Source organism: Tamandua tetradactyla, chromosome 1 (assembly GCF_023851605.1).
Source record: "Tamandua tetradactyla isolate mTamTet1 chromosome 1, mTamTet1.pri, whole genome shotgun sequence".
Classification (NCBI taxonomy): domain Eukaryota; kingdom Metazoa; phylum Chordata; class Mammalia; order Pilosa; family Myrmecophagidae; genus Tamandua; species Tamandua tetradactyla.
Genome location: NC_135327.1, coordinates 66,320,967 through 66,345,631, shown reverse-complemented (window position 1 = coordinate 66,345,631; position 24,665 = coordinate 66,320,967). Strand labels below are relative to the sequence as shown.

Genomic DNA, 24,665 nt, shown 5'->3' with positions numbered 1-24,665 from the left:
ATACAATATTTGCTCTTTTATTTCTGGCTTATTTTGCTTCATCAAACGTCCCATAGATTCATTTACAATGTTGCATGCCTCACAACTTCATTTCTTTTTGTAATGCACAACATTCGATCGTAGGTATACACCATCATTCATTAATCTACTTCTCAGTCAGTGCATCTTTCAGCACTCATTCATTAGGCATCAAGCATAATGCCCAAAGTCCACAGCCCATCGACACTCTCAATTTTAGATAATTTCACTGTTCCCAAGAGAAAGATAACCAATAAACACACCTCACCAAACAGAAAATCCAAACCTCCCCTTAACTCTGGTCCCTCCCTCCATTATTTACCCCTGGTGTTGCTGTGGTGTTCATGTTTTCCTGTTAAATATAGTCCATTCCTCACTTTCTCTTAGCTCAACTCTGCAAGTAAAATCACTGCCCTCCCCTCTACGTGGGACAAGACATCCAGGGGTGAAAGTCTCCCTGGCTGCATAGGAGATGACTCCCAGGGATGAGTCTAGCTTCAGCACCGTGGGATCAACAATTCCATCCTGACCAAATGGGGGAAAAGAAGTGTAACTAATAGAGTATCAGTGGCTGGGAGAGTTCAAATAGAGTTGCGAGGCAACTCTGAAGGTCACTCTTATGCAAGCTTCATTTAGACATTGTTACCTATCATAACATGCCAACCCCCAAACAAATCCATTCCAACCAATCCTAAAGAACATCTAGGGCAATATATAAGATTCTACAAAGGTCCCATGCACTAGGATAACAGTCCAGAAACCTACAACCTCCAGATGGATCCCTGGACCAGGCAAGTCCTGAAACCTAGCACTCCCAGCCTCTCCAGAACATTAGCTAGTTCCATCTCTCTACCCCATATTATTGACAGCCCCTTTCAACATGAAAAAGTTAAAACTGCCATAGCCCAAATAACCCTAAAGAGAAAGATCAACATTTACAGTGGAGTTATACAGAGAAGGTAGGATTTAACAAATGAATACGATGGCTGAATCATGAAATTGATATTTCTTTTAGTTTCCACTGTTTTAGAGCAGCTAGAAGTAAAATATAAAATTGTGGAATTGTAACCCATACCAAACTCCGAAATTTGTTGCACAATTGTTGTGCTGTGCTTTGAAATTTGTTTTGTATATATGTTATTTTTCACAAAAAAATTTTTAAAAGTCGATTGTGATGATAAAAAAATATTTATTCCTTCTAGCCTCTTATAATTCTGGAGCAGTTAGAAGGAAAAATCTGAAAAGATGGTATGGTAGCCCATGACAAACTCTGGGAACTGTCCTATAACTATCTGTTGAAGAGTGCTTTGAAAACTATTGCTTTTTTCTTTCTTTGCTTTGTATATGTTATATTATACAATCAAAAAAGTTAAAAAATAAAAAATAATAAATTTAAAATATATATATATATAAATATATACAGCCCATAGCAGTTTTAACTGGTTTTTGAGGGAGATTTTGAGAGAGTTTTTGAGTGTACATTATATGCACAAAATTCAAAAGGGACAAAAGGTACATAGTGAAAACACTCCCTCCCACCTCTGCTCCTAACCCACCCATTTTGCCTCTGCAGAGACAACCAATGATAATACTGTAGAGAAAGTGTCTTAAGTCAGGTTTCACAGGAAACAGACTCTAAGATGGATATCTGCATGCAAAATGTTTAGTGAGGAATGCTCTTGGGATCATTACTTTGAGAAAATAAAGGAAGTAAATTGGGTAGAGGGAAAAGCTGAACTGCAACGCAATTATAACAAATCAATGCTAATCACAGGAAACGCTGGAGCTGGAATGGCCCTTCAGAATTGTCACAAATTGAGGCATGAGAGCCACCAATCACTAGAAGCGGACCATCCCAATAGGGAACATAACCTTAGGTGATGCAATCTTCAGCTAAGTGAAATTCATAAGGAGAGACTCCTGAGCAATCATCAGTCAATAATTTCTCAGGAATTGAGCACATAAGTGCCTCAGGCTTGAAGTGGGATCTGGGCTGTGCAGATAGCCTATACTATACAATGATTCTCAGATTTTAGAATGTACCTAAGTCCTAGAGGGTTTGTTAAATCACCAATGGATGCACCCCACTCCAGAGTTTCTGATTCAGTAGATATGGGGTGAGGCTGAGAAAATATGTTTTTAACAAGTTCCCAAGTGATGCTGATGCTGCTCATTTAGGGACCACACTTGAGAATCATTACATCATATTTGGGTTAAATCCAGCAAAGGATTTGATAACATATTTTATTAATATATTATACCAATATACATAATATATAATATAAATATAATTTTACTAATATAACATATTATATTAATATATAATATAAATATAAAAATAATTTGTCAGTGTTTGGTAGTTTATCATTTCTAGGTGGTAATTATCTAAAAGTCCCTGATTAAACTGGTATTTCTTCATGAGCTCACACTGCCATCTTTGGAGAAATGAATTACAACTCTAGTTCACTGGAAACTAGACTTCATTCATTAGCACACTTGCCTTATGTAAAATTGTTACTAGGCAGTTTCTGTTTACAAATGCCAGAAAACTTTTATCCATTTTTCTTCAGTCTATGTGCTTCTATGCATTTCTCTAAACAGGATACATAAATAGGATATATAAATCAGTAAGAGAATTACTATTGTCTGTGATGAGAATCAGTTCATTTCACCCTAATCGTCATCAGAATCTGATTCAGTGCCAAGAAGGCTGAAGGGCAGAGAGTGGTGGGTCATAAAATGGATTTCCTGTTAAGGAAGTTAACATTTGTTGAATATTTATTATTTATTATTATACAGTGCTGAGCCCTTTCACATATATTATTAAATTAATGCTCACTCAAAACCTGCAAAAAAGGTATTGCTATTTTCAGTTTTGCAAATTACAAACAGGTTTGGTAATGCCAAATGTCTTGCCTGGGTCACTTGACTTGTATAGTGTTTTGAGTTATATGACTCAAACTCAGCTCTTTCTACAGACCACACTGCCTATCAAAACAGCTTATAAAGGGTCTGGTACTCTTTCCTCTCATTCTTCAAATGACTGTTCATAGGGTGCCAGGTACTGAACCAAGCAAAGGGTCCAGTGAAGTTGGAAGCCCACCCTCTTCCCCTATCTTTCCTTAAAGACTCCGTTCCTCATAGATTCTTCCTCTGATGCAGGATGAGTCCAAAGCTTAGTCCATGAGAAAAGAACGGGACAAGTATTGCCTACCTGGTGATGAATATCTGAATCGGGGCCAGGAAAATGCCCGCACTGGATTGAAATTTCATGAAGATAGACATTTGTTTTGTTCACTGCGAATCCCCAGCACTGAGAACACGGCCTGGCACAGTCAGAGCATAACACTGGAAAGAATTTAAGAATTTCGCAGTAATGAGTTAGAATAAATATCTAAGGGTTGCTTCTTAAATAAATATCTATTTTCAGCTGTGAAACGGCATGGCCTCCTCCAGAACGCTCATGTCATCGAGGGTGTAATACAGCTGCTGACTACCGGCCTATTTAAATGGTGGAAACAGGCAACGAAAGTTAGAAAAACTACCACTGGCGCTCCCACTACCTGCCAGGCGATTTCACACACGCTATTTAATTTTCCCAAAATTTTCCAGGGAAAGGTATTTTCATTCTGCAGACTTTTTCTTCATTTATTGAAGAAATAAACCTTACTTTAGCTAGAACTTCCCCCAAACTTTTAACCTCACGGCAGAAAGAAAATAAAGTAAACGAAGAAGGCCAAGTGGAACCTTGCCAAAGGGGTCACCGCTCCTACGCTGAGGCGACATTGCCGTTAGCCCCGCGGGGAGCCCGGAGAAAAAGAATGAGATTGGAAGTTAAAGAACCAGAAAAGTATGACAGCGAGAGGGCTACTGAGAGCGAAATTCCTCCGACCCTGATATTGCCCGCCGGGATGCGAAGACCCACAAACCCTACATCGGACTAAGAAACTCGAAGTCTGTGTGACAAACCGCCAGAAGAAGCGACACCCGTTAGCCATTACCCTCCCAAACGAGTCCCAGAACCGGGAAAACTGATGCCGAGAATGGGCGGGAAAGCAATAACCGCCGCAAAGCGCTGCAGCCAATGGCTAATCTTGCTGTCAATCCCGGAGGCCAGCCTACCTTGTCGCGGGCGACGTTTTTATTGGCTCGCTTCCGCCAAGCGTCTTGCCCTATTGGCCTAAGCTTCTGCTCATCCGGCTTCGGCGAGCGGAGACAGGTGGAAGCTCTGTGCTCCTCCCGCCCACTTCGCGTACAAACCCGGCGGAGTTGGAGCCTGAGGCCCCGCCTCCGCGCGCCGTGTGCAAAAGCAAACAGCCGTTAGGGAGGCGGTGAAGGTGGGGCGGAGTCGGGCTAGAAGGACGCGTGCGATTGGCTGGCTCCGAGGGTTCAAACAAACAAGGCGAACGGGCATTGGCAGCTGAGGTGCGAGGCGGGACGTGGGTATTGTCTGGGCCCCGGCGGCGGTGGCGGCGGCGGCGGCGGCGGCGGTTGGGGCTGCGAGAACGCGGCGGCTGCGGCGGCTCGGGAGGGGGAGCAGGTGCGGCGCGCGCGGCCGATCGGAGTAGATTCGGCGCCGCGTCAGAGCAGACGGGTGGAAGCAGCGCGCCGGGAGCAGCGCCGAGACCATGGTGAGGGCCGGAGCAGGCCAGCACTCCCCTACCCCAAGTCGAGGGCCTGGGGCCACGGGGACAGTTGCGGGGGTCGCACGGGAGACCTTCCCTCACCCCCGGGCGTCGGACGCGGCCCAGCGAGTCCCGGCCCTACCCTCTCGCCGTTCCGCGGCCGCTACCTGTTGAGCTCGGAGTTTCCGGGTCGCTCCTCCCGGCCCCGCGTCCTCGCCGAGCCGTCTCCGCGCTTTCTCGGGGGCAGCACGCGGCCCCCTCCGCTTTAAATCCCGCGCCAAAAGCCCGGGCGCGAAGGGAACGAGCCCGGACTTCGCGGTCCAAGCTGTCCCAGGAGGCGCGGAGATCGTCGATAGAGCAACGTCCCCGAAGTTGGCTTCGGAGCAAAATAGGTCCGTCCTAGCCGAGCTGCGGGCTTGGCGTCGGGTAAAGATTTTTCGATTGCCGAAAGGAGGAGGAAGTTAGAAACGATCAAACGATTTGGTTCGCTTTTGAAATATAGAAATAAGTGTTTGTTCTTGAGCATACTAGCTCTGCACAAAGTGAGAGCAGACGGGAGACGCTAGAGAAGTTAGTCTTTCACGCTATTACTTACCCTTGTACGGAGAAAGCAGGGGTGTGTGTTTAGGTTCGAGGTTTTTTGAGTTACAAAACTGTGGTTTCGTAGATGGAAACTGTATAAATGATTATAAGTTATTGTACAGATGAAGGATCAATCCCCATATCTTGATACCCTTGCAGTTCGCGGTTTTCACTCTACAGTTGGACCCCTCTTGGCCCCTGCCATAAATTTTCCATCGTAAATTATTTTTCCTAAAACGCATATCTAGGTGAGAAAAGTGTGGCTTTTAAAAAGTGAAAGTGAACTCCAGCCCATTGTAAAGCTGAGGGAAGGAGAAAGTGCTCAAGAATAAACATTGCCTGAAAGATTGTGTGAAGATAGTACTACTACTCTTACCATGAGACCTTATTTGTGTTGATATTCCTGCTTTAAGCTTTCTGTCTTAAGACAGGTTACTTCAACCGGAGCTGCCCGTGTAAAAGTTAAGCCTAGGCTGTCATCCCTCATACCGCAGATAATACTAGATATTGCCTGATGTAACGTGTATGAAATGTGATAGAACTCACTGTTAACTGGCCAAAAGAGAGGAAACAAATTTTGGATATTGTAAAATTCCCAAGTCTTACAACTGGAATAGACTTTATGGATAGTTGCCTCAATTTACAGTTTGCAGTTTTGGTACAGTGACACATAGTAAAGTACTATCACAAACTGAGGTGCTGATTACATCCAATTTGTAAGTCAGACTGATTTTTATGATCCTTGCTGATTTCAGGATGTTTCTTATTAATCTCTAGAGATGTGCTATGTATTTGGTATCCATTTAACAGTAACTGAAAATAACAAAAGTTGGCATTCTTGAATCTGTCAATTGACCTAATTTACATTGTATCCTTTTTTTTAAGGTTTTAAACTTGAGGGGAAGTACGTGCATATGTTTTACACCAATATGAAAATATCTCAGTATCTAGTTTTTAAATTTTTCTGAGTGATATGTATTCTGTTTTCCACCAAGAGGTTTAACCCAGGTTGACATTAATTCATTTCTTAAAATAAAAATTATTATATTGCTTTTGTTTGCTCAGTCATCAACATTAAAATGAAGGTTCAAATTTGGGAGAGTATATGTACAGTGTGGGGAGACTATGAAGAGAAAATAACTATCCAGTTATTGTAGTTTATATTCAGACAAATTTGATACCCTAAAACTTTGTTTTTGTTAACTATCAGAAATGTACGATTGCTAAAACTTGAAATTTTTCATTTAATATATTGGGACTTTTAGAAACTGACTTTATTTTTACTTCTTAAAATGTAAGTAGAATAAGCAACAGATAAAATGGATTTGAAACAGTAAAGATACAATGGCTTTAAGCAGAGTGATGCTAGTATAATTTGGGACACTCAGTTAAAAGCTTAATTTTGCAGTTGGTGGCTTTTAATTAATAGGTAGTTTTTATTTTCTAGTCCAGTTATAGACAGTTATTTTAGACTCATGCACTAGTTGAGAGTTTTTAAAATGTTGCTAGGATAAATATGTGAATCAATAAAGATGTCTTTCTTTGAATAAATTGTGACATAGTTAACCTCAGAAATCCAAAAATGATACAATATCTTTTTCTTGTATAGTAATATAGTCAGAAATTATTAAAATATATGAGACATCTAGAGGTTCTCAATTTTCTGTTGACTCTAAGTCAGTTCTCTTGTAAAATTCTTGAATGTAAGAAAGAGAAAATGAAATATTACCTAGACCTTTTTCTTGCTTTATTATCTTTCAAGGCAGGCTTTTTGGTTGTCCCCCCCCCCCCCCCATCCCCGGTATGATTTTGGGAGATAAATATCAAATCTGCTGTAACATGCAATTAGGGGACTATACATAATTGATTTTACCTTAAAAAGTTTTTAAGGTAAGCATTACAGGGGGATATGCATTTCAAACTTTACCCTCTACTTTTGAAAATACAGTCCCTCAAACAGCTAGTCAATATTGTGAGCTGTTTATTTTTTAACTAGCTTTTTTTCTACAATGAAAAAAAAAGACTTAAATGGTAAAATCATGAAGTACAAAAGATAAAATTAGTTTCCCTCTCACATCACATTTTGGTATTCCCTCCAAATATACACAAAATATATTTCTGTGTGAAATATGTGTATACACACACATCCTCTATCTACCCCATCTTCATACAAACACAGGAGCTCACTGCACGTGGATAGATCTTGCCTTTTTCACCTAGAAATGTTGTGGCTTGTTCCACATCAGCACATTTTTCTGTGCCTCATTTGTTGAAATGTCTGTATAATATACTCAATTGTATTCACATATCGTGATTTGGTGGACATTAAGATTATTTGTGAAATAATTATTTTCCATCATTTGAAAGCAAATTTAACTTCTATAATAGGAGTTTGAAGGTTTTTGATTGTTTTGTTTGTCCTCCCAGAATAGCTAAGTTCTGACTATTTCTCTGGGAATCATGTATGTTATATTGACATTTTAATAAATTATTTCATAAAATATTTCAAGCATGCATGAAAGAGCAGTTATAATGACTTCGTCTAGATTCTTTGACCTGAAAATTGAGAAATATGTTCAGATTTTTATAAATCTCAGATTTTTGATAGGCATTTAATATTTGGTTTCAATTTTTATAGAAATGAATATAAGGTGGTACAATCACATGTATATTTACAATGAGGAAGGAGATCACAGATTTTTGTTAACCATCTAAAGTAAAACTAGAAAAAGTTTTGTTTCCTGAATGTTTTTAAATAACATATTCAGCTCTTTATCAGAAACTTTTTTTTCCCACTTAGGCTGGAGGCAAAGCTGGAAAAGACAGTGGGAAGGCCAAAGCTAAAGCAGTATCTCGCTCACAAAGAGCTGGACTCCAGGTAATATATCCTTACTGTAATAGTTCATCAGTTAAATTATTTTCATGACCCGTAGATGTTTCATTTAAGTTACAAAAATGTTCTTCTGAAGTACTGCTGGCTTTGTGTGCATGTGTGTGTGTGTGTGTGTGTGTGTGTATGTGTGTGTATGTGTGTGTATGTGTACGCGTGCACATCTGCCAGAAATCAAACTCAGGTCTCCCGCATGGTAGACAAGCATTAGTACCACTGACTTTTAATAACAATGAGAGTGATTGGCCAAGATTTAAATCATAAAGCATCTGTTTTTTAATTTATATTCTCTTCTTTTAAATGAGAACCAGTTAGGAAAAGGCCTTAAATAAATTTGGCAATTTGATTCTATTGAAGTCTTTTATTTCTAGATTTTAATTATGTTCCTAGTTCTTTAATAAGTTATGTCATAATGAAGTGTGCAAGCTCTGTTTCTTTTGCAAAAGATTGCTTAAAGCAGCTTTATTTTATAATATCCTATTTTATAGTTGCCTAAAACTAAAAACAAGTCTAATTATTATTAGGGGAATAGAAAAACAAATTTTAGTAGTTGATTACAGTGGAAAGCTACTGAAATATTTATAAAGAATAACTTAATTGATACATTATACAACATAAATGAATACCAGAAACTTTTATGTTAAGCAGAAGAAGCAAGACACAAAAATGTAAATACTGTATGATTCCATAACAATTATGAAACTCCTGGTGATAGAAATAAGAATACTGATTACCTTTTTTTTAATTGACAAATCCTCACACACATACAGTCTGTATGTGGTATACATTCAGTGGCTGACAATATCATCACATGGTATTCATCACCATGATTGTTTTTAGACCTTTTGCATCACTCCAGAAAAAGAAATTTAAAAAAAAAAAGAGAAAACTCATATAGCGCATACCCCTTACCCCTCCCTCTCATTGACCACTAGTATTTCAGTCTCTCCGATTTCTTTTACCCCTTATCCCCCTATGATATTTATTTATTTTCTATCAATGTTTTTGTACTCATCTGTCCACACACTGGATAAAAGGAGCATCAGACACAAGTTTTCACCATCGCACAGTCACATTTTAAAAGTTTTATGATTTACAGTAGTCTTCAAGAATCAAGGCTACTGAAACACAGCTCAACAGCTTCAGGTGCTTCACTCCAGCCACTCCAATACACCAGAAACTAAAAAGGGATATCTATATAATGCATAAGAATAACCTCCAGGATAACCTCTTGACTCTGAAATCTTTCAGCCACTAGAACATTGTCTCAATTGTCTCTTCCTCCTTTTGGTCAAGACAGCTTTCTCAATTCCATGGTGCTGGATCTAGTTTTCTTTTGAAGGAAGGCATTTGTAGTAGTATATTAAGTTTCAGGATGAAATATAATTTTTGATAGCTTAACAAGTTATACATTAGTTCTCTGAATATTCCCCTAATAGCCTCAGTTTTAGACTGAGTGATATAATCCAAACTGCTAACTTTTTCAAACTTCACATACGTTTGAATTGTCACAACTTTAATACACAAATTCGAAATTTTTAAATTGAGTCTGCAGAAATTTTGTGAGGGAGGAAAGTAATTGTAGATACTGAAATGATGGGACATATAGGAGTGAGGAAAGTGCGTAGCAGATATGTTGGGGGGTAGTTGAAGGCAGACAGATGGGATGAGGATACTTTGGAATTGAGAAAGAGCCCTTTCCTCAGAAAGTAGGAAGAAAAAATAAGAATGAGAGAATGGTGTTGATTTTTCTTAGATAGCAGATTGTCTCTTGAAAATGAGGAAGGAAGAGTGGAATTAGAGGCCTGAACAAGGTGGTAGAGGTTCAGAATAGCATGTGGTTATTTTAGGGAATCAATTAGATACAAATATAATTGTCAAGACATGTTGAAAGTCCAGTTGATGACAGCAAAACATAGTTTCCCTTCATTTAATAATGAAATTTTCCATGTTATGGTAAAGTTAATTCATAAGGCTCTGTGGTTTATTTTACTTTTTTTATTGTATAATATATATACAAAGCAAAGAAAGAAAAAAGCAATAGTTTTCAAAGCACTCTTCAACAAGTAGTTACAGAACAGATCGTAGAGTTTGTCATGGGCTACCATACCATCCTCTCAGATTTCTCCTTCTAGCTGCTCCAAATTATAGGAGCCTAGAAGGCTTAAATACTTATTTATCACCACAATTGACTTTTTTTTCTTTTTTGTGAAAAATAACATATATTCAAAGCAAATTTCAAAGCACAGCACAACAATTAGTTGTACAGCAGATTTCAGAGTTTGGTATGGGTTACAGTTTCACAATTTTAGGTTTTTACTTACAACTGCTCTAAGATACTTGACACCAAAACATATCAATTCAGTGATTCAGCAATCATATTCGTTTGTTAAACTCTACCCTCTCTGCATAACTCCACTATCACCTTTGATTTTTCTGTCCTACTCTTTTGAGGTATTTGGGCTGTTGCCATTCTCACTTTTTCATGTTGGAGGGGGCTGTCAATAATATGGAGTAGAGAGATGGAACTAGCTGATATTTTGGAGAGGCTGGGCCCTATAGGTTTCAGGACTTATCTGGTCCAGGGACCCATCTGGAGGTTGTAGGTTTCTGGAAACTTACCCTAGTTATATGTAAATTTTAAACTTTGCTTATTTAAGGTGCTAGGAAACCAAGAGTAATGGGATGATTGATTTTGGATTGGGTTAATGAGGGAAGTGTTCCAAGAAGAGGTGAAAGTCATCAACATATAAGGAGCTAGGTCTTTAGTAGGTACATCAATAGTTCATTTCTTTTCATTGCTGAATAATATAACACTGTAAAGCTATACTATGATTTGTTTATGCATACATCTCTTTTTTGCATTGTTTCCATATTTTGACTATTGTAAACATGACTGCTATGTACATTAATGTATGAGTCTTTGTATGGACATATATTTTCTTTTCTCTTGGGTAAATAAGGAGTGTGATGCCTGTATCATGTGGTTGGTATATGTTTAACTTTTTTTTGTTGTTCTCTTCTTTTAATATGTTTGTTGACAAATCTTCACATGCATACATTCCATACATGGTGTACAATCAGTGGCTCACAATATCACATAGTAAAAAATATGGATTAAAAATAAGTAATAGGGGGAACAAATGTTGAAATAACTTGGGTAGAGGAAAATATTAGTGATCAATGAGTGGTAGGGGCAAGGGATATGGTATGTATGAGTTTCTTTTTTCTTTTTATTTCTTTTCCTGGAGTGATGCAGATGTTCTAAGAAATGATCATGGTACTGAATATACAACTAGTTGATAATATTGTGAGCCATTGATTGCACACCAAGTATGGAATGTTCATATGTTAAGACTATTCATGTTTCAAAGGATAGGTCAAGCCTACTTAAAATTAGGCCTAAGAGTCACCCCCAGGAGAACCTCTTTTGTTGCTCAGATGTGGCCTCTCTCTCTCCAGCCAACACAACGAGCAAACTCACCACCCTCCCCCTGTCTACGTGGGACATGACTCCCAGGGGGTGTGGACCTTCCTGGCAGCGTGGGACAGAAATCCTAGAATGAGCTGAGACTCAGCATCAGGGGATTGAGAAAACCTTCTCGACCAAAAGGGAGAAGAGCAAAATGAGACAAAATAAAATGTCAGTGACTGAGAGATTCCAGAGTCGAGAGGTTATCCTGGAGGTTACTCTTACGCATTAAATAGATATCACCTTGTTAGTCAAGATGTAGTGAAGAGGCTGGAGGAAACTGCCTGAAAATGTAGAGCTGTGTTCCAGTAGCCATGTTTCTTGAAGAGGACTGTATAATGATACAGCTTTCACAGTGTGACTATGTGATTGTGAAAACCTTGTGTCTGATGCTTCTTTTATCTACCTTATAACAGGCAAGTAAAACATATGGAATAAAGATGAATAACGGGGAACAAATGTTAAAATAAATTTAGAGTGAAATGCTGGTGATCAGTAAGGGGGAGGGGCGGGGGTATGGTATGTATGAATTTTTTTCTGTTTTCTTTTTCTGAATAGGTGCAAATGTTCCAAGAAATGATCATGATGATGAATATGCAACTATGTGATGGTATTGTGAAATACTGATCATATATGTAGAACGGAATGATCAAAAGTTAAGAATGTTTGCGTTTGGTGGAGTTTTTTGGTATTTTTTAAAAAAATTAAAAATTAACTTAAAAATATACCATTAAAAAAATAGCATGTTTGTGTTTGTATGTTGCTTGGTTTTATCAATAAAAATTTAAAGAAAAAAAAAGATTCAAGGCTACTGGAACACAGCTCAGCAGTTTCAGGTACTTCCTTCCAGCCACTACAGTGCACCATAAACTGAGAAGGACCACCTGTATAATGCATAAGAATAACCTCCACGATAACCTCTCAGCTGTGTTTGAAATCTCTCAACCACTGAAACTTTATTTTGTCTCATTTCTCTCCTCCCCTTTTTGGTCAAGAAGGCTTTTTCAAGGCTTTGATGCTAGGTCACGGCTTGTCCCAGGATTCTATGCCACATTTCCAGGGAGAGTTACATACCTGTGAATCATGGCCCATGTATCGCACAGTGAGTTCACCTGCTAAGTGCTTAGAGAGGCCACATCTGAGCAACAAAAGAGGTTCTGTGGGGGTGACTCATAGGCCTGATTTTTTTTGTTGTTAATTTTTTAATTTTTTTTAAAATACCCAAAAAAACACCAAACATAAACATTCTTAACTTTTGATCATTCCGTTCTACATACATAATCAGTAATTTACAATACCATCACATAGTTGCATATTCATCATTATGATCATTTCTTGGAACATTTGCTTCTATTCAGAAAAAGGAAACAGAAAAAAATTCATACATACCATACCCCCGCCCCTCCCCCTTACTGATCACCAGCATTTCACTCTAAATTTATTTTAACATTTGTTCCCCCTGTTATTCATCTTTATTCCACATGTTTTACTCGCCTGTTGATAAGGTAGATAAAAGGAGCATCAGACACAAGGTTTTCACAATTACACAGTCACATTGTGAAAGCTGTATCATTATACAGTCATCTTCAAGAAACATGGCTACTGGAACACAGCTCTACATTTTCAGGCAGTTTCCTCCAGCCTCTTCACTACATCTTGACTAACAAGGTGATATCTATTTAATGCGTAAGAGTAACTTCCAGGATAACCTCTCGACTCTGTTTGGAATCTCTCAGCCACTGACATTTTATTTTGTCTCATTTTGCTCTTCTCCCTTTTGGTCGAGAAGGTTTTCTCAATCCCCTGATGCTGAGTCTCAGCTCATTCTAGGATCTGTTCCATGTTGCCAGGAAGGTCCACACCCCTGGGAGTCATGTCTCATGTAGACGGGGAGGGTGGTGAGTTTTTGTTGTGTTGGCTGGAGAGAGACAGGCCACATTTGAGCAACAAAAGAGGTTCTCTTGGGTCTTAGGCCTAATTTTAAGTAGGCTTAGCCTCTCCTTTGCAGGAATGTTTCTTAGGGGTGACCCCAAGATTGAGGGCTCAGTTGATTTGGTTGTCCCCACTGCTTGCTAGATTATCAGAAATTCTCCAAATGGGGAAGTTTAGTATTTTCCTGTTTCTCACCAGTCCCCCAAGGAGACTTTGCAAATACAGCTTTATTTACTGCCCAAATTACTCTGAGTTATATTGGGGCATCACACTAACCTGAACAAATATGTGGTTTATTTTTTAAGACTTATTATATCCTCAGGAGGGCAGATGCAAGTCATCAATCTGTGTTAATACATAGTAGAAACCAAACCTGTTTGGCAGTTAACAGTTCCTAGAACCTGTATGTATGTCCTAGGAATCAGCCAAGTTTTTTTTTTTAATTTCATGCTTTATTCATATTATTTCACTTTTTATTAAATTCTGTAATAAAATTTTAAGACTCTTCAGTACTTCTCACTTAAAACAGTTTCTATTTCAGTTTCCAGTGGGCCGTATCCACAGACACTTGAAGACTCGTACTACAAGCCACGGGAGGGTTGGTGCCACTGCTGCAGTGTATAGTGCTGCAATTCTGGAGTATCTCACTGCTGAGGTTTGTGTGGGATATCTCTGGTATATATGAGAATCCAAAAGGTGTTAGAGACTAAAGGACTGAAATCCATAGAATATATTTCAAAAAGAACATATATACTGGTTGTTGGTTTTTTAGTAGTGTTTTTTCCGGTTACCCATTGGTATTAGATAAAGAATACCTATTAAAGAATAGGTAATACTTATTACCCAATGGCACTGTCAAAAAGAATTTTAGTGTACTGATGTTTAAAGTTTTAAAGCAAGGGTCAACAGTTCTCTCTTTAAATGAGGTAACAAAAGATTTTAAATACTGTACTACTAATTAAGTGGATATTCAAGTATGTATGTAATTAACAGGCAGTAGTTTTTAAATTACAGCATAATCTCTTAATGAAGATTTGGGGTGAGGTAAAGCTTTATCAGTGTGATACGTTTAAAAATCACAAATATATTATGATAGTGTTAAAAGCTGAAAGTACCTAATCATTCTTTCTGTTTTTCTGCATGGTTGTACACAGTTGTGTTTCTTGCTCAGTTTGACATTTCAGAAAGATAAATTATTAGGTAATGGACCACCACTTCCCCCATCCCTACCCTGCCTAAGGAGAATCAATGGGAAGCCATGAAACTCACTAAACTAGGTTCCAGGCAGGAGAAATGATTTCAGTTGCATACAAGTCAAATGGTAGAGATAGACAAGAGAAAAAATGAGATGAGTTCTTATTAGGAAAGATAGGATTGAGAGCTACAATGAAGGATTTAGATTTAACCTATATGTTAATTATTACCATCATTTCATTAAACTTACGAAGTCACTTGTCTCTCATTGGCCTTTATTAACATTGAATTATACTTAGTCATTTAGTAGAAGTAAAGAAAATACTGAAATCTAAGTCAAGAGTTCAGATCAGAAATACTGACATCTCAACCTTGGATTCACTAGAATCACTTGGGGAACTTTCCAAAAATGCTGACGCCCAAGCTCACCCCACACTTGGGAAAATAGGGCTAGGGTATTGATTTCACCAGTTGATTCTAATCTACATTCAGGGTCACTGCTCTTTTTAAATGAGGAGACTCAGCAGAGTTATTCTTTAGTTACTTCCATAAAGGTTTTATAATGCCAGTATAGTTTATGGAAGGGGGGAGCAGTTTTACGACCATTTGGGACTTGGAAATTTCTCTGGTTGAAAATTCCCATTGAATTTTTCTATAAGTATTATGAAATAAATTTCAGTCATTAAGGGTTATACAAAAATAAGTACATAGATATATTTAAATAACTTTTTTAAATGTTCGTATTTAGAGTCTTGGTTTAAGAGACAGTATTATCCTTTGCCCTTTAATTTCTTTCTGTGTGAAAGTAAGATCTTACTCAGATTTTTAGCTCTGGGGCAGATGATGATTATAAAAGGGATCAAGTGAAGTAATACACTTTTGGGAGTAAAGGGTAGTATAGAAATATAAGAAATTTAAATATAAGAAATGTACTGTAGGTTCATATATTTTTGTATTTCATGTATGTTGCGTATACAGATGCTTTAGTGATTTTTTTTAACTTTTTATTGTAGTTAAATAAATACAGTTCAGATTTTGCCACTCAAGTCGGTATTTTTGCATTCACAATATTTTGCTGCCATCACCAACATCCATAACTCAACCTTTTCATCACCTGAAACAAACTTGCACCCATTAAGCAGTAACTGCATATTCCCCTCACACATGTGGGTCACCCTTCCCCAACCTCCACTCAATCCCTGGAAACCTATAATCTCTCTATCTCTATGAATTTTCTTACTCTGTTTATTTCATATAAGTGAGGTCATAAAATATTTGTTCTTTTGTCTGGCTTATTTTCACTCAACATGATGTCTTCAAGGCTGATCCATGTTGTAGTATGATTCAGAACTTTGTTCCTTTTTTACAGCTAAGTAATATTCCATTGTGTGTACACACCATGTTTTATTTGTCCATTCTATTGCTGGATACTTCCTGTTATCTTCTTAGCTATAATTGAAAGTATACATTGAATTCTTAAAAACTTCATACTTCATTTTATTTATTATTTCGTGAATACTTGTAGGTGCTGGAACTGGCAGGTAATGCCTCGAAGGATCTCAAAGTAAAGCGTATCACTCCACGTCACTTGCAGCTTGCAATCCGTGGTGATGAAGAATTGGATTCTCTTATCAAAGCTACCATAGCTGGGGGTGGTACGTATTACCTTTTGAGCATACATTATTGCTAGTCTCTAACAAATACATAATTTGAGTCAATAATCTAGTGCATTTAAATGGCTACTTAAAAAGTATATAAACTTCAATTGCATAAGTTTTAAGTCTGTTATAATTCTTGGCCTTTTTTCATCATGAGCTGAATGAATATTTCTTTTTGTAGCTGTGTATAGTGTTTTGTTTTTTGTTTTTGTTTTTTTGCGTGGGCAGGCATCGGAAATCAAACCTGGGTCTCTGGCATGGCAGGCGAGAACTCTGCTACTGCACCATTACCCGCCCTCTATAATGTTTTTATTTTAGCAAGTTCTTTGTCCAAATTTCATTTATGGTACTTAAAGCCCGATGTTTAAAACATTTTCCATACTCTTTAAGCTGTTTGAAAAATGGTCTTGAAAGTTTGCTTAGAATTATCCCGTTGAAAGGCTTGAGATCATCAAATGGGTCTGTAATAGTGAAGATGTCAGTTCATGGTTCTTATTTCTTTTGGATCACATTCTTGGAGAATCTCCTAAAAATTGTGATTCCTCTCTTGAAAAATGCATAGAAAGTCACCGTTTTTATACAGTTTTAGAGCGGTCATGGACTGTTCACAAGGTTCCTTTGGTGTATATACTTTAACAGGGTCAGAATGCAAAAAGGGATTAGTAGTAAATTTCATACTTTGTATAATTACTCTTTTTGCTTGAGCCACTAAAGTGTTAAAATAGAACCAGCTATAGAAATTTTTAATAATGCTACTTTTATTTCATTCTAGGTGTGATCCCTCACATCCACAAATCTCTGATTGGGAAGAAGGGACAGCAGAAAACTGCTTAGAGAGTTGTTTTAACCAACCGTCTTTCACCCTGTCATTGTACTGTAACTGGGACAGAAGAAATAATGGGGATATGTTGAATTTTTAAACACGTTAAATGGAAGAGCATAGACAATTACGTAGACATAAAGAAACATTTGTATGTTCTTAGATTCAAAGTTTGATAAAAGTACCTTTCCATGTGGCAACAATTGTGTGTTGATTGGCTAGGTTTCTCCCATGTGTTTTATACAAAAATGGACTTGATAAACCATTTTTTACAAAATTAATTTGTCTCAAAACCGTTTGTTCATGATATATAGGAAAAATTTTGCTCAGACTTTGAAATTTTTTGAATCTCAATTTGGTTATCCTATTCAGAATAATCTGAAAACAGAAATTGGGAATATAGATTTACCATGATTAATACCAAATTTCATTGAATCTAAGATGCTATTGATTATAATATGCACCAATATTTTATATACCACTAAGAAAGAAAAACTCTGCCAATTAAACCATGATATGCCATCAGTTATAAGATGTATCCCAATTTCAGAGATAGAAGAATGTGAAAAGGTACATTTAGGATTGATGAAATAGGGTAGCAAAATCATTTGAATTATTTATTGAGTGCTTATCATGTATCAGGTCCTGTACTATGTACTTTTATGTCATGTACCAATGAATTAGGACATTTTATTTCCTCCATTTTATAGATGTGGAAGCTGTGGCTTACAGAAGTTAAATGATTTGCCAGAAAACATTAGTAGCTGGAAAAATGGCAGAAAATTTTGAATCCTAGTGCTAGGATTCCAACCTAGGTTTGCTTGACTCCAGAACCCACATTCCTCCCTGGAATTGAAGTTAAGTTTCTCAGTTTTCTGCTGTTTGGTTTAAAAATTCCAATTTTAGTGGTCTTTTGGAAATTTGAATTCTGTAAATAGAGACTTAGCTATGCATTCGATAGTGATTGAAAAATACTTCTTCCCTGTCAAGTCATGTATGTATTACTTTTTAGAGGTGTGTCCAGTCTAAATCATTTTTGCTCAGTTATTTAGATTTGCATTTTTATCTATTCCTGAAAAATTGACTGGATTCCTATTGGTATTTATAAATACACTTTTTTTAATTTTCACTTTGCTGGGGTTTTTTTTTTTTCCTTTTCTAGTTTAAAAATCCTCATTCTTTTTTTATAAGTCTTTGTCCTTTCAGGTAGATTGTAGACTATCGCGGTCAGCTTATGGTGCAAAGAAGTGTCGATAATTTACTACACTATAATGGGCACCTTGTATCCTCCTCTCTTAGGGTTTACTTAGGTTTTTTTTATTGAAAATCATTTTTCTTTGTGAGCTAAATAACTGTTAGAGATTTAATTGAGCTTAGTATGTACCAGTTAATGGTCCAGTGAAGAACTCTGTATTTTTCTGCCTAGAAGTCTTCATTAAAGAAGAAATTTTTTAATGTTTTGTAATACAACACTATCAAAACAAAACTCATTTTAAAGACATATTTTATTATGGAAAATTTGAAAAATACACAAAAATAAAGAGAATAGTGTAATGAACCCCCATGTACCCATGATCTAAATTGAGCAGTTATCATCCTGTGGTCATTCTTATTTTGACTGTATCTGTACCCAACCCTTCCCCATAATGGATTAGTATAACCCCCATCCCTCATATATTGTATTTTCATGTGTACATATTTAAGGGTATATTTCTAAAGATGGGGGGCTTTTTAGAACATAACTAATACATTCAAACAACCAAAAAAAATTCTAATATCAAATATCTGGCCAGTATTCAAATTTCTCTTGTCTCTTAATTTAGGTTTGTATCAGGATCCATACAAGATCAACCTTGCATTTGATTGATCTCTTTAATCCATAGGTCTCTCTTCCCTCTTTTTTCTCTAATTTATGAAGTGAGTTGTTTGTCCTATAGAATTGGGTTTTACCAAGTACGTCCTCACAGTATCACTTAAAATTTTTGTCTATTCCTGTAAACTGCTAGTAATATCTAGAGGCTTTTTTTTGGTGGTTGTTCCTGTTTTGTGTTTTTGCTAAAATAATTCATAGCTGATGATAAGTACTTTCTATTGCATCACAGCCGGAAGGACATAATGCATGTTTGCATCTCATTTTGTAATATTAAGATTGATCAAGGCGGGCCATGGTGGCTCAGCAGGCAGAGTTCTCCACCTGCCATGCAAGAGACCCGGGTTCAATTCCTGGTGCCGGCCCATACAAAAAAAAAAAAAAAGGAGCATTGAAAGATTGATCAAGTTTGGATATTGTTAGTCTAATCCATCCATTATAAAATTGTCAAATTGGTGATATTCTATCATTCTCCATTGTTAGCTGGAATTCTATATAAAATAACATTTTTGCTCTTACCAGTTTACAGAGTAGGATAAAATGAAATTTTCATTCGGATTGAATTGTCTTTGGACATATGCTTTGAAGAAATTTCTATATTAAGTCAGAATCCCAACTTGTTCTTGTGTGAGATATTAGTAGTTTTCAGAAACCAAAGTAGAAAAAAAAGTAGAATAATTAGACCTATTGGCCTGAATTGCTTGAATAGGGGCGTATTACTAGAATTTTCTAGATAACTACTTCAAATATTGATTTCATTTTATTTGACTACCTACTGTATTTCCGAGACTGTATTTATGCTTTGAGTTTTGTTTTGTTTTTTAATGAAAAATATGACCCAAAGTAGGGAGAATAGTGTAATATGCCCCTATGTACTTGCAGCCCAGCTTTTAATATGTGTCTCTAAAAGAAACCTTAAAAATAAAAGACAGGGCTCTAATATTGTTAATACACCTAAACATTTTTAAAACAATTCCAGAATTGTATTTTAAATAATATAGCATAGATAAGTACAATAGCACTTCAGAAAAGGGAAGAATTTTTTTTAATAGAAGGGAAAACTTGAAATGGGTCTGGAAGAATGAGTTGCTTTTGGGCAATTGAAAAAAAGAGTCCAGTGTAGGAAAGCAAAATGAATGATGTTGTGGTAGTTAAGAATGAAGTATATGTGAGAAATTCCGACAAAATGACCTAAAGAGCATGTGATTTGGGGTAGGAGTAATGACAAATGTTGGCGTTGGTTCTTTTTTGACATTTTAGTATGAAGATTTTCAAGTATGCAGGAAGTTAATTATACAGTGTGTAATTTTTTATACTCAGCATCTAGATTCTACAATTAACAGTTCTTTTTTTGTTGTTGCATAATTATGGGATGGCCCTTATTTGCCTGCTGTGTTTGTCATTTGTTCAAAAAAAAAGAGGTGTCCTCAGAGCAAACCATGTTATATTAGATGATCAGGAGGTTTGTGATCCATGAGCCGCTGGGATATGGGAAACCAAGAAATAGGTTGAATATGTACTGAAAAGATCAGCAATTTTTTGTGCAAACTAGCAGTGTTCTGAATTTTGAAGCTGTCATATTTGTGTTTGGCATTTTGGAAACTCCACATTACTGCAGTGTCAGTCCACACCACCATTTCCAAGAGAAGGCTCAGAGTATGGAGTTGCATGCACTGGAAAGGGCAGACCATGGAAATGGAAGTGAGGGTATAACTAATATCAGTTTCATGGGTTTTTGTTCCAAAAGGGAGTCCAGAGTGAGTGGGGTCACCTGAAATATGTTAAACTTGAAGAGCTTTCCCTACCAGGTAGACCTTTTCACATTCTACCAGTTAGCTAGCATTTCTGCATGGTGTTGACTTGCTTAGATGAGGCCCAATGTAACTACTGTAACTGTTTAAACACCCAGGAGGGTACAGTGAAGCATTTTCAAAAGGAGAGGACATTTTGCTTTGGTCTGTAAGTGTATGGGAGAGAAGAGGGTAGGAGAATTGTGATAGAATTTTGGTCCCTGTGACCTTTGTTTCTCTGGTGTTGTGTCTATCATATATGTTACTTTAAAAGTAAGGAGACCTGGCAGATATAATTAGTGTTATTAAAATAAGGGTTAACCTGGGATATCTCAGTGGGCCCAGTGTAGTCACAAGAAACCTGAAAAGCAGGACACTCATTGTATCATTGCTGGCTTGAGGATAGAGGGGGATCACTTGGAAGATATGAGAAGGAAACAAATTCTGCCAACACCCAGGGATCTTTGAAGAGGACCCTGAAACACGAGAACTGCAACCCTAGCAGATAATGTTGATTGTAGCCTTGTAAGACACTGTGTGGGGAATCTAGCCACAGTAGGCCAGATTTTCAACCCCCAGTAACTGGTTTCAAGTTGCCTAGTTTGTGGTAATTTGTTATGGCAGCAGTAGAAAACTAATATGGGGATAATGTTTACATTTTCTGCTTGGGCCTCTGATAGGTAGAGTCATGGCTTGTTAAAGTAGCGAGCAGGGAGGAGTTGGGCTTTCCCCCATTATTTTAAAGGTGGTGTATACCTAATACTTATGGAGTCAGACACACCTGGACTCGAATCTTTGCTGGGTTGTACCTACCTGTGTGGCCTCACACAAGGGATCTACCCCTCTGTGAGCCTCTGTCTTCTTCCCTAAAATGGAGATGACTGTAGTACCTACCTCATATATTCTGATCATTAAATAGGAGCATGTATATAAAACTTAGCACAGTGCCTGGTGCCCAAAGAGGGCTCCACAAATGTTGACTTGTCAGAATTGTTTCCTTTTTTTTTTCCATAAAATGGACTCAAATTAGATAAGATAGTTAACCTAGAAGCACCACATTCCCTTTTTCATTTTTCAGTCAGCATTTTTAAAGCAGAGCCATTATTATCAGAGCTCAGCAAGAACATAGGCAGCTCAAACTAAAAAAACTCAGAATATCAAAACACTCCAGGCCAATGTGTAGGGGACCCACTGCAGAAAGTTCCAAGGTCAGTATTAAAAATCACTACTGATGAAGTCAGTAAAGAGTGATTCTGTTAAAAAGTAAACCCCCAACTTAAGAGGTGGATCTGGATACCTCTACAATTGGAAGTGCCATCATAGTGTGTATTTTTATGGAACCTACAAAAACAACAGTAACTGGTAATATGCGAAATAATAGAGAAGAACATTGTGTTAAAGTAGGAGTATTAGGCATTTAGCTAGCTATGTTTGTTCATTTTGTCCTCCAGCTTCAAACACCCCAGATTCAAATAAATGCCCTTGGAAAATTGTAAATTATTGTTTGTTTTGAACCCGGGGATATGTGAAATCAAGACAGTTATGTCTTTGAATGTCATATGCCTGCTGTCCTTTATTATTAAGGGTACAAGATCCCATCAGCTCTGACATTTGTTCAGAATGGGCACTCCCTTCTGGAGTTTGTCTCCAGCAAAGGGGTCAGCTCCCTAAGGAAGGAGTAGACACGTGGTTCCCTGGCTACATGACATTGTGGTTCTGGACACTAGGAGGTAATGCATCAAGACCCCATTTCCTAGTGACATAGTTGCATTGGTTTGCAGAGTTCAGTTTTTAACTAGAATATATGAATCCCATCTCTGACAATTACACAGATTACTCAATTTTATTTTTGTCAAATTCTCTAAACTGAAATAGCCATGTACAAGTAAAATTTAAAATCTCAACACCTAAGGTTAGGCTGGTTTTTTCCAGTCTGGCCCACATTCTTCAGGGAAGCCCAGTTCAACCAAAAAGCTCTTTATCCAATGCATTTCATTAAAGATAGAGGCTTCCTCACTTGCCACCTCCTGCTCTCCATTATGAGTCCTTCACTCCAGGATGTCTTCTGTTCTTTGGGACCTATAGAAGTTAACCTCTGCAAATAATAGTAGTTTTCTAGAGCTAGGAATGCTTTGTAACATATTGAAGTAGATTCCAAAGATTCTATATTTGGCAATAGCCAAGTCTGAACTTAGTATATACTTTTGAAAATAAGACTTTTTAAACTCTCTAAGATCTTTGGCTACTTGAGTTGTATTTCTAACTGCAAAATATCTGAATTTGTGTATAAATGGAAATAATTCATTTTATGAATAACTTGAATAAAATTAGGGTTGGCCACTGATGGTGGTTCCAAACTATTTTTTCATGGATGTTTCATTACCTGGATCAATGTATTCCATGATAAAATTGAATAGTGGTTGTCTTTTTCCAGATGGCAGAAAACACAGGCTAGTTGATTATCAATTTTTAAATTTTTCCTGTACTGCTTAGCAAAGAATGAAAGTAGTATACTAACAATAGTATTAGTATTGAAGATGCTAAACATAGTTAATTGGTATAATTTTTCCATGGATATGTGCTTGATTTGATCTTTTATTGTATGTACCTAATAGCCACATTTTCTGCTGGTAAAGTTGTTCCTAGTTTATATTGATGGAATTAAATATATTCTGTGTAAAAAGAGGTGGGCTGGAGTAAATAATCTCTGAAAGATCCCTTTCAGTTTTAGAAACTATGAGAATGTGAGTTACCCATCAAAGGAAGTAATTAAGCAGGCTGACCTAACGATACATCAAGAAATGCTCAGAACACCGTAAGCACATGAAACCTCGAATAGGGCTTGAGATTTTGTAGGTTTGTCCAGATTAGTGTGATGCCTTGATAAATCTCAGAGTAATTTGAACACTGAATAAAGAAGTATTTGCAAAGTCCCCTTGGAGGAATGGCGTGAAAGGGGAGAAATTCAACTTCCCCATGTGGAGAATTCCTGAAATTCTCACAAGCAGTGGGAACAACCAAATCAGTAGGCCCAGCCCTCAATTTTAGGGTTTGTTCGTATGAAACTAATCCCTGCAAAGGATAGGCTAAGCCTACTTAAAATTAGGCCTAAGAGTCACCCCCAGAAAACCTCTTTTGTTGCTCAGATGTGGCCTTTCTCTTGGCCACACAGCAAGTGAACTCACTGCCCTCTCCCTCTCTACCTGCGACATGACTCCCAGGGGTGTAAACCTCCCTGGCAACATGAGACAGAAATCTTAAAATGAGCTGGGACTTAGCATCAGGGGATTGAGAAAACCTCAACCAAAAGGGGGAAGAGAGAAATGAGAAAAAACAGAGAGATTTCAGTCAAGAGGTTATCCTGGGGATTATTCTTATGCATTTTGTAGCTATCGCCTTTTTAGTTGATGGTGTATTAGAGTGGCTAGAGGGACATGCCTGAAACTGTAGATCTGTGTTCAGTAGCCATGTTTCTTGAAGATGATTGTATAATGATACAGCTTTCGCAATGTGACTGTGACTGTGAAAAATAAAAAAATGCTCAGAGCTACTCACTATGTGCTGTGCCCTCTGCTGAATCCCTTCACAGACCTCGTCTCATTTCCTCTACACAACCACCCCACAAGAGAGGTGTTAATTGGCTGCATTTTACAAATAAATTAAGGCATAATTTACGTCCCCAGGGTCACATATCTGAAGTATGACAGAGATGAGAAGCAAGTCAGTTTGGCTCTTAAGACTTAAAACTTCTCTGTAGTCAGGGAAGGTCACTAAACATTTGCGCTGAACATCTACCACGCACCTGATGTGCATT

The 24,665-nt window shown here is 37.4% G+C and overlaps 1 protein-coding gene across 1 annotated transcript; it reads left to right on the top strand.

Annotated features, from left to right (window-relative positions):
- The first annotated feature begins 4,509 nt into the window (after positions 1-4,509).
- On the top strand, positions 4,510-24,401 carry H2AZ2 (H2A.Z variant histone 2). The gene is made up of 5 exons (XM_077118479.1): positions 4,510-4,649; positions 8,026-8,103; positions 14,061-14,174; positions 16,239-16,368; positions 17,144-24,401. Exons 1-5 carry the CDS (start codon positions 4,647-4,649, stop codon positions 17,203-17,205), a joined length of 387 nt encoding a protein of 128 aa, XP_076974594.1. The 5' UTR covers positions 4,510-4,646; the 3' UTR covers positions 17,206-24,401.
- Positions 24,402-24,665: the final 264 nt, after the last annotated feature.

What these genes read in the sequence shown, in the direction of transcription:
- H2AZ2 (XM_077118479.1), top strand. An exon ending in TGGAGTATCTCACTGCTGAG is followed by an intron (nt 14,175 to 16,238) that starts GTTTGTGTGGGA and finishes GAATACTTGTAG; the next exon opens with GTGCTGGAACTGGCAGGTAA. An exon ending in AGCTACCATAGCTGGGGGTG is followed by an intron (nt 16,369 to 17,143) that starts GTACGTATTACC and finishes ATTTCATTCTAG; the next exon opens with GTGTGATCCCTCACATCCAC.